This window comes from Toxorhynchites rutilus, chromosome 2 (genome assembly GCF_029784135.1).
Source record: "Toxorhynchites rutilus septentrionalis strain SRP chromosome 2, ASM2978413v1, whole genome shotgun sequence".
Classification (NCBI taxonomy): Eukaryota; Metazoa; Arthropoda; class Insecta; order Diptera; family Culicidae; genus Toxorhynchites; species Toxorhynchites rutilus.
This window is the reverse complement of record NC_073745.1, coordinates 141,760,948-141,773,300: the sequence shown is the minus strand read 5'-3', so window position 1 is coordinate 141,773,300 and position 12,353 is coordinate 141,760,948. Positions and strand designations below refer to the sequence as shown.

At 43.1% G+C, this 12,353-nt stretch overlaps 2 protein-coding genes across 4 annotated transcripts in view; both read left to right on the top strand.

Annotated features, from left to right (window-relative positions):
• The window catches only part of LOC129770491 (ecdysone receptor), a 680,728-nt gene that overhangs the window by 30,255 nt on the left and 638,120 nt on the right, over window positions 1–12,353 (top strand). The gene's annotated exons all lie outside the window — the stretch shown is intronic.
• LOC129766185 (uncharacterized) lies at window positions 3,206–5,221 on the top strand. The gene has a single exon (XM_055766688.1). The coding sequence runs from the start codon at window positions 3,206–3,208 to the stop codon at window positions 5,219–5,221; it is 2,016 nt and encodes a 671-aa protein (XP_055622663.1).

Sequence of the window (12,353 nt, the reverse complement as noted above, 5' to 3'; positions counted from 1 at the left end):
TTCTAGACTTTTTATCGCTTTTTAAAAAAAATTAACATAAATTTCGCATGAAATACTATAAGTTTCTATTTCTTAGGTGATCTTTAGTTCCTAATCAGTTCAAATGATCTATTCGGGGCGGTTTTGGGCCAAGTTGTGGCATGTTGTAGTTTGTATCTCGGTACACGCAGAGCATACTGCTTGTTGAGGCGCTTCAAAACTCTCATACTGCATGTTAACCGCATATATTCTTCGTACGATCACTCATCATAAGTTCTCGATTGGGTTTTGATCTGGTAAACAAACTGAACAGTCCGGAATCCGAAGCCCCAATTCACAATGTCACGACCGTCCGGATTTTATGAACTGATGGCCAATTATTCAATTGTCATGGTCGTTTTGGCACACAACAACAGTAATTGATTCCGGGGTACTTAATTTTACTCCCGAATATTCATTCGGGTGGACGAAAAGCTATCTGAACCAAGTCTTTTTGAGAATATTCTCCTCAGAGAAGATCACCTGAAATAGAGAACCCGATGGGATTAGTTTCCATATTAATTCGCATCTCCGCAACCTTAATCTAATTTACGGTTCTAGTGGAACTCCCCGAGAGTCATCCCATGCTCTCAGAAAGCGACCAACCCGGCACAGACATGAAATATCCATCGTCTGATAAATCAATCTTAAATGTCTATTTCATGATAGAAAAATATATGAGGTTGGATAAAATCCATTATATTTACGTAAACCTGAAGACTTTATTTAGCATAGTTAAAACAACCTGTCGCCGATACCCCTCGTTGCGGCGAAAAGGTGGTGAACCGATTAGCCGAACCCTCACGAGCGAAACGACATTGTCGGGCGAAGTGAACGGTATGACGTATAGATGTAAACAACAAAAACAATTGCACCAGTGAATTAGCGTTTGCATCAAGTTCTTTGAGTAAAATTAAACAAGTGGAAAAAGTATTTATATCGGAGTTAAAAGAGTAGATAGATATTTAGAATTTGTGAGTAAATATTGTAGTGTAGTGCTACGTAGTAAGTGGAAAATTACTGAATTCGAGGTATGTAATCTGATAGAGAAATGGAAACGGACATAACCTGTGATGTACTTACCTTTAGATCAATCTGGAATCGTCCATCCAGGATTAAACGAACCTGTAAAAAGAACAGAAGAAAACTGAAATGTAAGATTAGAATACCTACCTGAATTTGTAACTAATTGAAATAATAAATTACAGCTTTGAAGCTGCTAAGTCAGCTGCTACGAAGACGGTGTTTGTTCTCACGAAAAAGAACATTTTCTTCAAAGATTTCATCCGAAGTTGGATGATTTTCTGCCAGTTGGAGATTGTTGTTGCGGTTATCTGCCCTGGAAGAGGGACATTTTGAAGAAGACCTATAGTTGAAGAGCCAACCCGAGCCAAAGCGAGTCCAGAGTGTGACAGGAAACACGAACCGGAGTAGGAAAGCAGCAAATAAAGTCAGTGCACTTAGTTTAAGTTTGTCACTTCCACCGGTCGCGAGATTCGCTGCTGCTAGCTAAATCAAAAGTAGTAGATAGCAGAGTAGTTTAATACAGTTAGGGTCTATTAGATTGATCTCGATATGTCAGACGAGAATAAAATTACGGGAAATGATACAGTCCCGGGAAATCAGGAGAAGTATTGTAAGAAATGCGATCGTCCAGATTTGCAGGAGGGCATGGTGTGTTGTGATGCTTGTGAGTCGTGGGTTCACTTTAACTGCGCAGGTGTTGGCGAATCCATTGCGGAGCCGGATAAGAGTTGGAAGTGCAGCGATTGTCTGGCAGACTGTGAGGGTGCAGCGAAGTCTGATGTATCGTTTAATGAGTCGTCTGTCAGCAAAAGCAGTCGAGTATCGCAGAGATTGCAGCTCAGCCTACAACTGCTTGAGGATCAACGGAAACTGAAGCAGAAGCGCGCGGATGAAGAAGAAAGGATCCGTAAACTGGAAGAAGAAGCCAAGTTAAAGCAGCTGGACGAAGAGCAGGAATACTTGAAGCAGAGGTATGCATTATTGATGCGTATAGAAGATGAAAAGGATTCGTCAAGCAGAAGAAGCGGAGTAAGTGTGAAGAATAGGTGTGAGCGGATGGAGAAATGGCTTAGTAAGGAAGCCAAAGTAGGCGGAGCTGAGCAGCTAAAATCGTCAACGCCCGGAGAGAAGGTTACTCTGCCGGTTCCAAACATCAGCCAAACAAATCCCAGAGTCACACAATCGATGACTGTTTCGTCGAAGGTAGGATCTTCTAGCAGCCCTACTCCATTGAATCAGGGTATGCTGTACCCGGATCCGACTATTCCTGTTCCTGGTGGCAGCGTCACAGCTCTAGCAAAATCCTACAAATCCTTGGTAGTGCCAACGGTACCTGGAATAAAATCCTATCTTCCTTTGAGTTCAACGGATCCAGTAACAGTTGCGACAACAGCGAGTGGAGAATTATTTACGTCTGGAAAAATTACGCCAACAGTTACAGCTTCGATAGTGCCAGTTGTACCACAGATTCCAAATGTTTCTTGGGCGGGAATCCTAAATCCTCCTATCAGTCTGGGAACTGCACCGGTTTACGCGTACCCTGCAATGAATACTATGGTTTCTAGTGCAACTGGGCTGGTTCCGTCAATTCAGTGTGGTTATAGTGGTGTATATGGAAATCCGCAGCAGTACTTGGATCGAAGCACTGCTAGTTCAATGCCGTATCTGTCGTTTCCCTCGGTCTCTAATGGGGCTCCACCCGGGTATCCACCATTGATCTCTGCTACTGTTAGTTCGTTTCCAGGAATTCCAAGCAATCCGAATGTTTTCCCCCCAATTTCTGCTTCGTATCCAGTAACAAGGCCGGTGATGATGCCTTCAGTGTTGCCAACGATGCCGGGAACAGACGTGAATATGTTCAATTCTTCCATCGTTTCGGTAGGACCAACTAGTGCCCAATTGGCAGCCCGGCAAGTAATGCCGCGGGAGTTGCCGAAGTTCAGCGGGGATCCCGAGGAGTGGCCTATGTTCTATAGTTCGTTCAAGAACACGACGGAGGTTTGTGGATATACGGATGCCGAGAATCTAGCTAGGCTGCAGCGTTGCTTATCTTAGAATATCGTCCACCAGGGGGAACTTGTGTTCGTTGGTAGCAGCAAAAACAAAGGTGTCACCACTTCGAACGCTCTCAATACCTCGTTTGGAGCTTCAAGCTGCCATGATGGGATCACGTTTGTTGCAAAATGTTTGTTCAGCACTCACCCTTGATATTCGGAAGCGCTTTCTGTGGACGGACTCGGCAACAGTTCTGGCATGGCTTCGCTCGGATAGTCGCCGATATCACCAGTTTGTTTCATTTCGGGTAGGGGAGATTCTTTCGCTCACCAGCGTGGATGAATGGTACTATGTACCATCGAAGTACAACGTGGCAGACGATGCCACTAAGTGGAATTCGGGACCATCGTTTGATCCAGGAAGCCGTTGGTTCGAAGGTCCACAATTTTTACGAGAACCGAAAGAAATGTGGCCTAGGCAGTCAGTAGTTGTGAATGGAGCGGATGCAGCAAGCGAAGAACTTCGAGTGGTAGCGGTACACCAAACAACTGAAGAAATCATCAACGTCGAACGCTTTTCAAAGTGGAATCGCTTAGTCCGAACTTTGGCTTATGTTTACCTGGCCGTGAGAATCTGGAGAAGAACCCTCGGCGAAAGAGATGCACGGCACGTTCTGAATCAGGATGATTTTGTGAAGGCAAAAGACACGCTTTGGCGCCAGGCACAGGCACAGGGATATTCGGAGGAGTTTCATAGGCTGAAAAGCGAACGCGGCATTGAAAAGGGAAGTCCGTTGCAGTCGTTGGCTCCATTTTTGGATGAACGCGGAGTCATTCGGATAGGAGGTCGAATCGGGAACGCCCCGACCATCCCCTTCGCAGTGAAATATCCCATAGTACTACCTAGAGAACATCGTATCACCTTGCTTTTGGGTCATTCTTTCCACGAACGGTTCCTGCATGCCAACGGGGAAGCAGTCTGCAATGAAATAAGACAGAAGTTTTATATACCAAAACTTCGAGTTCTCGTACGGAAAGTCAGCCGAAGTTGTCAGCACTGCAAGGTGAAAAAAGCGACTCCCGTTCCTCCGCTGATGGGCCCGCTACCGAAGGTACGTCTAACACCATTCATCCGACCGTTTACTTACGTTGGTGTTGATTACATGGGTCCGTTCGAAGTCAAAGTCGGCCGCAGTGTTGTGAAAAGGTGGATTTGCTTATTCACCTGCCTCACAATACGGGCTATTCATCTGGAGTTGGCCCACAGTCTCTCATCAAACGCGTGCGTGATGGCTTTCCGGAGATTTGTTGCCAGACGTGGTGCTCCACTAGAAGTGTTCTCCGACAATGGCACGAATTTTGTGGGAGCCAATCGTCAGTTGTCAGAGGAGAAGCAGAAAATACAAAACATCGTTGAGGACTGTGCCGCCACATTCACCAACGCGAATACCCAGTGGCACTTCAACGTTCCAGCAGCTCCACACATGGGAGGACCGTGGGAGCGTATGGTCAAGTCCGTGAAAGTGGCGATGAAAGCAATATCGGGAAGTCCACGAAATCCAAGTGATGAGGTGTTGGAAACGATAATGTTGGAGGCTGAAGCGATTATTAACTCGCGACCGTTGACCTACGTTCCCCTGGATATGGAAGACGATGAGGCACTGACGCCAAATCACTTTTTGCTGTGTGGATCAACCGGCATCAAGCAACCAGTCGCCAATCCTGTGAGTGGAAACATCCTTCGTGACAGCTGGAAGCTGGCGCAGCATATTGTGGATGACTTTTGGCGTAGATGGGTACGGGAGTATCTCCCAATGTTGACACGACGCACGAAGTGGTTCGAAGCCGTGAAGCCGATGAAACCTGGCGATCTGGTCGTGATAGTCGACGAAAACACGAGGAATAGCTGGGAGCGAGGACGCGTACTGGAAACCTTTCCAGACAAATCTGGGCAGGTGAGACGGGCTACCGTTCAGACAGCTAGAGGAGTCTTCGCCAGACCTGCGGTTAAATTAGCGGTTTTAGATGTAGAAGGTAACTACAAGAAGTCGGACGTATATGATTCGGGAACGGAAATGGTTCACGGGGCGGGGGATGTCGCCGATACCCCTCGTTGCGGCGAAAAGGTGGTGAACCGATTAGCCGAACCCTCACGAGCGAAACGACATTGTCGGGCGAAGTGAACGGTATGACGTATAGATGTAAACAACAAAAACAATTGCACCAGTGAATTAGCGTTTGCATCAAGTTCTTTGAGTAAAATTAAACAAGTGGAAAAAGTATTTATATCGGAGTTAAAAGAGTAGATAGATATTTAGAATTTGTGAGTAAATATTGTAGTGTAGTGCTACGTAGTAAGTGGAAAATTACTGAATTCGAGGTATGTAATCTGAAAGAGAAATGGAAACGGACATAACCTGTGATGTACTTACCTTTAGATCAATCTGGAATCGTCCATCCAGGATTAAACGAACCTGTAAAAAGAACAGAAGAAAACTGAAATGTAAGATTAGAATACCTACCTGAATTTGTAACTAATTGAAATAATAAATTACAGCTTTGAAGCTGCTAAGTCAGCTGCTACGAAGACGGTGTTTGTTCTCACGAAAAAGAACACAACCCAATTCTGTACATATATGACCCGCTTTGTTCGATAACAGATTTAATTTCCATTTTTTCACGTCTGCTATTTCGCTAATGCTGTCTCTTTGGCTTGAGTTGACTGTCTTGTGAAGGCTGTCGCGAGCAGACAAGCATCGTAGAACAAGTCTTTATTTTTTTCTGTTAATAGGGGTAACCGAAGTTGTCATTTATGTTGCAAATTAAAAAGTCATTCTTAACTGCAATGCAGCTTTCCGCTATGCTCCTGAAATACTTATTCCTGTAACCGGTGCAATTCTTATCGACAACGTTTTCCCCTATACTTTTTCCCAATGCAACACTTCCATTCGGAATATCTTTTTTATATTCCTGAACAATTTGTTTTCAGTTTATATCATTTCTTTTTGTAATTATTTGCTTTGCGACATGGCTACTCCACTCGTCATATTCTCTATATTCGACCCTTTCACCTGCGATTTATCCTAATCGATGATGCATGGCCTGACTGGGCAGCACTTCCATTCATATGAAGAGACATGAAATTGGGTAGATTCGAGGATTACATCGAGAGTTGAACATCTGAATCTGAGTATTAGATCCGAAATATGGGAAAAGAATTTGTTTATTTGATTATTTGTTTCATATATCAACAGGCACATTACTGTCCTAATGATATTTGTGGAAGTTGTTAGAAAGTGCAATAAAATTTTGCCGAACTGCACTTCGTGAATTATGATAGTCGAAGCCCGAAGCAACTTTGTTGAACAGACGCTGTAGTCCTTGAATGGCTGAGTTGCATCCATAGTTAGTACGGCGGAAAGGTACTCGAAGGAAGGCATGGTTCCGTAGATTTCGAGGTTGTACTTGGAGATTGATGTTTTCTAGTATCACTGGGCATTCCGTTCTTGCCGTCAAGACGTCGTATATCAGTAAGGCACGGATGAGATCTCTCCGTGCGTGTAATGTTTCGATACTGATTAGTTGGCATGGCAAACGCGTAAAGCGAATCGAATGAACCGCTTCTGCACGACTCCGATTCTGAGTCGCTGAATCAGTATTCCAGTGTAGAGCGAACCAAAGCACAGAATAATGATTTCAAGCAATGGACATCGGTGAAATCTCTCGCAATTCGCATAATGAAACCGAGGTTACGGGAGACTTTCCCAATGATGTAGTTGAAATGAGCTTTGAAATTAAGCTTGCAGTCCTAGATCATTTATAGTCGACTTTGGCTAGCTGAACACCATCAAGTTGATAGCCGAAATTAATTAAGTCTTTCCTTCTTGCGAAGGTGATCGTGGAGCACTTGCTTGGATTCAGTGTCATACGATTGTCCACACACCATTTCTGGAAAATTTCCAATTGCCGCTGGAGAAATATTGCGTCACTCTCAGACCTCACGTGGAAAAACAACTTCAAATCGTCGGCGAAGGAAAGTCGGGGTCCTTCCTGTACAAGATTTACATCGTTGAAGCATATCAGAATATCAAAGGGCCTAGATGACTTCCTTGAGGTATTCCTGATGTTGCTGAGAATTCATCAGAAAGACAATTGCCAGTTTTCACCGTGAAGGAGCGTTCGATCAGATAAGATTTCAGCCAATGCAAAATATTTCCGCTGAAACCAAGCTTATCTAACTTTTGCACTGCAATATCGTGGTTGATTTGGTCGAAGGCAGCTGACTGGTCTGTTTAGACCGCATCCGTTTGGGTCAAACCATTGGACATTCCATCGAAAACGTATGTCGTGAAAGAAAGAAGATTCGTTGTGGTAGATCTCTTCGGCATGAATCCATGTTGATCGATGGAAATGTAATGCTTACAGTGGGAAAATATCTGTCCCATAACCAAAAGTTCAAAAAGTTTCGACACAGCGTTCAAAGCAGAGATTCCTCGATAATTATCAACGTACACTTTGTCCCCTTTTTTTTTGAATCGAAAAAATGTATGCTCTCTTCCAAAGCGAAGGGAAGGTACCTGCTGACAAGGGAAGACTGAATAAATTTCGTATTGGAAAAAGCAATCCAACAGCCCATTTTTTTAGAATTATTGCTGAAATTTCATCCGGTCTAACGGAGGTTGAGGATTTCAGTCTGTTGAAAGCTGATTGTAGCGTTGCATCATCGACAGCTATCCGGAAAAAAACAGTTGTTCTGAAGTGGAACGCTTCTTGTGGCTGCAGAGAGTTGATCTTGTGAAAGACTCTCATGTGAGAAAACACTCGAAAACTTAGCTAAGGAAAGGTAGCAAATCCCTTGAACATCAGACGCACCTTGTCTGTTGTAGAACATAGATGACGGAAGTTCAAACTTTTTACGTTGCTTATCGACGTATTTCCAAAATGATTTAGGATTACTTCGAAATTTTCGTTGAACCCCACGTAGGTATATCGCATGACTTCGCTTACTTGCTCTTTTGTACTGCTAGTTTAGTCGCGAATAATATTGCTTGAAGGACGGGAGACGGTTTTTCGAAAATTTCCTGAGTGCAGCCCTCTTCGCAGTTTTAAGTCGTCGAATTTCGGTGGTTTGCCACGGTTGGTGGGTAGATGAACGTCTGTTTTTCTTAGGAACATGCCTGTCAATTAAGTAGCTCATGATGTTCGTGAAAGTTTCAACAGCGGCGCACACGTCCTCTTTGTCCAAAATTTCATTCCAGTCAATATTCAGAAGCACACTATTTATGCTATTAATGTCAGCATTTCTAATATCGTAGTAGACGGCGATTGGAGCGACGCTGAAACTATTCGCAGAGGCTACCAGTGTCAAACATAGTGGAGGATAATGGGGAACCAATTTCACCAGAGGTGCTGGCGCTGCCAATAATATTGGAGCTTCGTTAGATTTACTCACAAGGCAAAGATCAAGCATGCGACCGTTCTCATTGCTAACAGAATTGATTTACTGAAACAAGTTAGAGCAGTAGCCATCTAGTAAGGCGTTGGTACCCGCATGAAACGTTGACTGGGCCGGATCAACGAACAGAAATCTTCCAGACCCTATTCGCCATTTAACGTCTGGAAGATTAAAGTCACATAACATAACTATTTCATCAGCTGGAAGCGCACGTGCAGCTATTGCTGACAGAGATTGTAAAGGGTGTGTCACATCAAATTGCATCACGGAAAAAACGCTGTAGAAATTTAATTTTTAGGAATTATATCTTCAGCTTTCGCTTATAATCAGATAAGAGTGTATAGATCACGTTGGCCATGCTTCACTGTCAATTTGTCGTAAATTTGGAAAAATGTCGTCGAACGAAAAAGAGCGTCGTGAATTAATCCTGTGCACTCATTTCGAGAATCCGGAGTTGTCACATCGGGACATCGGTAAGATGCTGGGAATCGTCCAATCCAAGCAAGCGATCTGCTCTTGCGGAAAGCGGAGCGCCCCCTTCGTGATGACCGGCACGGTAAACGGGGAGGTTTACCTTAAGGAGTGCCTACAGAAGCGCTTACTACCACTATTGAAGCAGCACGAGGGCCCGACCATCTTCTGGCCGGTTCTCGCTTCGTGCCACTATTCAAAGGACGTGTTGGAGTGGTACGAAGCCAACGGGGTCACCTTCGTGCCAAAGGAAATCGCCCAACGCGCCGGAGCTTCGCCCAATAGAGAAATATTGGGCGATTATGAAGCAGGCCCTCCGGAAGAACCCAAAAGTTGTCAAATCGGAGGCGGACTTCAAGAGAAAATGGATTTCTGTTAAAAAAAAACTACAACCTGACGTTGTACAGAACCTTATGGACGGGGTAAAGAGGAAGGTGCGAGCATACGGGCTTGGGCTCGAAGTATGAATAAAAAGAAAATGCCAAAAGTTGTTAAATAGTTTTTATTTTACTGTCTAATATTTTCAAAAGGATCGGTCTACTGGGCGAATTTCTACAGCGTTTTTTCCGTGATGCAATTTGATGTGACACACCCTTTACATGCATGTGACTATCGACAGGTGAAATTGTCAGCAATGAGGATAGAACCAATTTTCCAATTTCAATTATAATTATGATAGAAACAGAAGACGTATTTTTTAACATACGTTCAATGTTTTGAGATTGGTTGTAAGTGTGTCGTTAGTTTGAAACCTTGATACTTGATCCTTTATCCGTTTTCCCATCTTCAAGAAACGATTGCGATTCTGTGGAATACTCTATCTAGTTTATCAAACGGAGCTTAATGAACTCCACATTTATCCAGTTCATCGATTACATAAACTTTTACATAAAAATCCCATCAAGCGTCAAACCGAGCAGGGGCAAATCTCTCGTGAAATTTTCCTTCCATTCGCAAAGCCAACGAGATCATCATCCCCAAAAATACGAACACACACACGAAACAAGTCCGATTTCCTGCTCCGGCGGAACTACACCCCACCCTACTCATCCTCTATGACGAAAAATCGTCATTTTCTCAAGGACTTTTCTGCGTCGTCATCGTTCGTCCTTTGGCAGGCTGCGTTTTTTTCTCCCTTTTTGTTAGCAGAGGGAACTCATCTCGTCTGGCTGTTATTCAAACGTCCTTGACCCATGCATTATGTCAGAATGGCGGCTGGTTCCGTGAGCGAAACAATAGTGCGCACGTGTGCGAGGCAGGTGGAAGGGGACGGGGTTCCGCAAGGGAGAGGTAAGTCGGCTTTCGCCTGCCGCAAAAATTACCCGAGACGGATTTCACTCAGCATCATCTCCGACGGAGCCCCAGAATGGAGGCGCTGTCTCGGAGCGCTCAGTGGGTGGCAGTGACTGGTGTTAACTCAAGGCTAGTGGGTGGGTCTGATGAAGAATTGCTCCTCCCGACGATGGTGAGTTCAGGTGTGTTTTGTCCCATTTTTTATTCGTTGGTAGCGTTGGTGGAGAGGGATGTTTTCCCAGCTAATAATCCACTGTTTGGGTTTTCACTTGGGGAAGGATCTTCTTGTGTTTGTTCTTTATTCTGCCTCATCTAATCGGGTAACGACGATAATCACAAATTTTCGCTAATTGATTCTCTGCGATTGGAATAAATTAATATTTGGAGAGCGTGTTTTGTTTTATCGGGAGTGCATTTTGAGTTTTCGGAAGAGACATTGTTCAATATAACAATATTTCAATAGAGTTTGCGTCTTGTTGGTTCTGTATTTTCAATTTTGAAGTATGCATATTAATTCAAGATGAGAACAGCTATTATTTATATTATTTTAGAAGATTTCTATTATTCTTATTATTCGGTTCATGATTGGTCGTTCTTCCGCAAGGACGAAAGTTCAACGTACTCATGCTGGAAAAATGATCCTGTGTAAATAAATAATTTGGGTAACTCAAATTTACAAATGCCACCTTCAGATCACACAATCGACTTAGCGGGAAAGATGGATCATAAGGGTAAGGCAGTTGAAAGACGCAGTTATGACGCAAGGAGGCGTTTCCTTTTTTTTGCTTCATCTTGGAGGAAACAGCAAAAACAGTTGAGCACTGGGACTGAGAATCGAGTATTTTCTTACTGCTAAGAGTTTCATGCCTGCTATATTTATGTTATGTAAAGAGTGTATTTCCCCCTATTGCCTTTCCCCCTCGTCGAGACTTGGTGGAAAATGGCCAAGTTTTTCGGAGAAAGCTTCGGCATTGGCAGACAGTTTTTTTTATGTCTGGTGCGTAAATTTGGTGCTTTTCCTGTTTTGTCGCTGTTGCTTATTGTATTTCCGCTTCTATCGTTCTTTGCTATTCTGCCGGGGCGAGACAGACTTCAATGTCGGAGTTTGTCTTTACGGGGCTTTTCCCCTATCGACTGCGGAAGGCAGGCCAGTTTCAATCATTTTTTCTTGATTGAGATAAATGTGAGACATTGTTGTAAACAAATGGTAAATAATGGGGAGGGATGGTTGAATAAATGTTTATTTTTACTTCTAAAATCTGCGTTCAAATTCCTGCTTTAGATGAAATATTTTCATTATGTGTCTCGTTTTCCAGTTCTTTATTCAGATCATGGATTCAGACTCAAATTTCAGATTCCAGTATAAATCTACGGATTCAGTTTCGATGTTTCAACTTTTAGATTCCTCTGATTTCTGATTTTTGATTTATGAATTCTAGTTTCTGATTTCTGATTTGTGATTTGTGATTTGTGATTTTTGATTTTTGATTTCTGATTTCTAATTTATGATTTCTGATTACTGATTACTGATTTCTGATTTCTGATTACTAATTACTGATTTCTGATTTCTGATTTTTGATTCCTGAATTGGGGAACTCGGAATCCCAATTCAGACTTCAGATACATACGAGGTCTGTTCAAAAAGTATCGCGACTTTTGAATTTACGCGGGTTAAGTATATTCTATTCTAGAATTTTTTTTGTTGTGGTGTTATGAGTACCAAGTCTCTTACTTATGCTGACAGGTACGGCTATTTTGAATGTTCAGTTAATTTTTACAACTGCTTTTCTTACACGTGTTTTGGTTCATCTTCGATTCATGCTTATTGCCTATTTCTAGAGAAATCCCTTCGTAGTGCTGCAGCAAAATCGACTATGTCTATGAAACGTTCGATGGATTGGGATAAAGTGGACCCCTCTATCTACAAGAGCTGTTCTGAAAGTATCACTATTTGTGTATACCCACGGATTACTTATATTCGATTTCAGTTGTTGACGTGCTCGGTCTTCCAGCGCGCTTTGCGTCGTTTACATCTTTTCGACCCTCCGAGAACATTTTTTCGAACTCCGATAAACGTTGTTTCGCTCCAAGGTGGT

What these genes read in the sequence shown, in the direction of transcription:
- LOC129766185 (XM_055766688.1), top strand. Translation starts at nt 3,206, where the DNA reads ATGGGATCACGTTTGTTGCAAAATGTTTGTTCAGCACTCACCCTTGAT.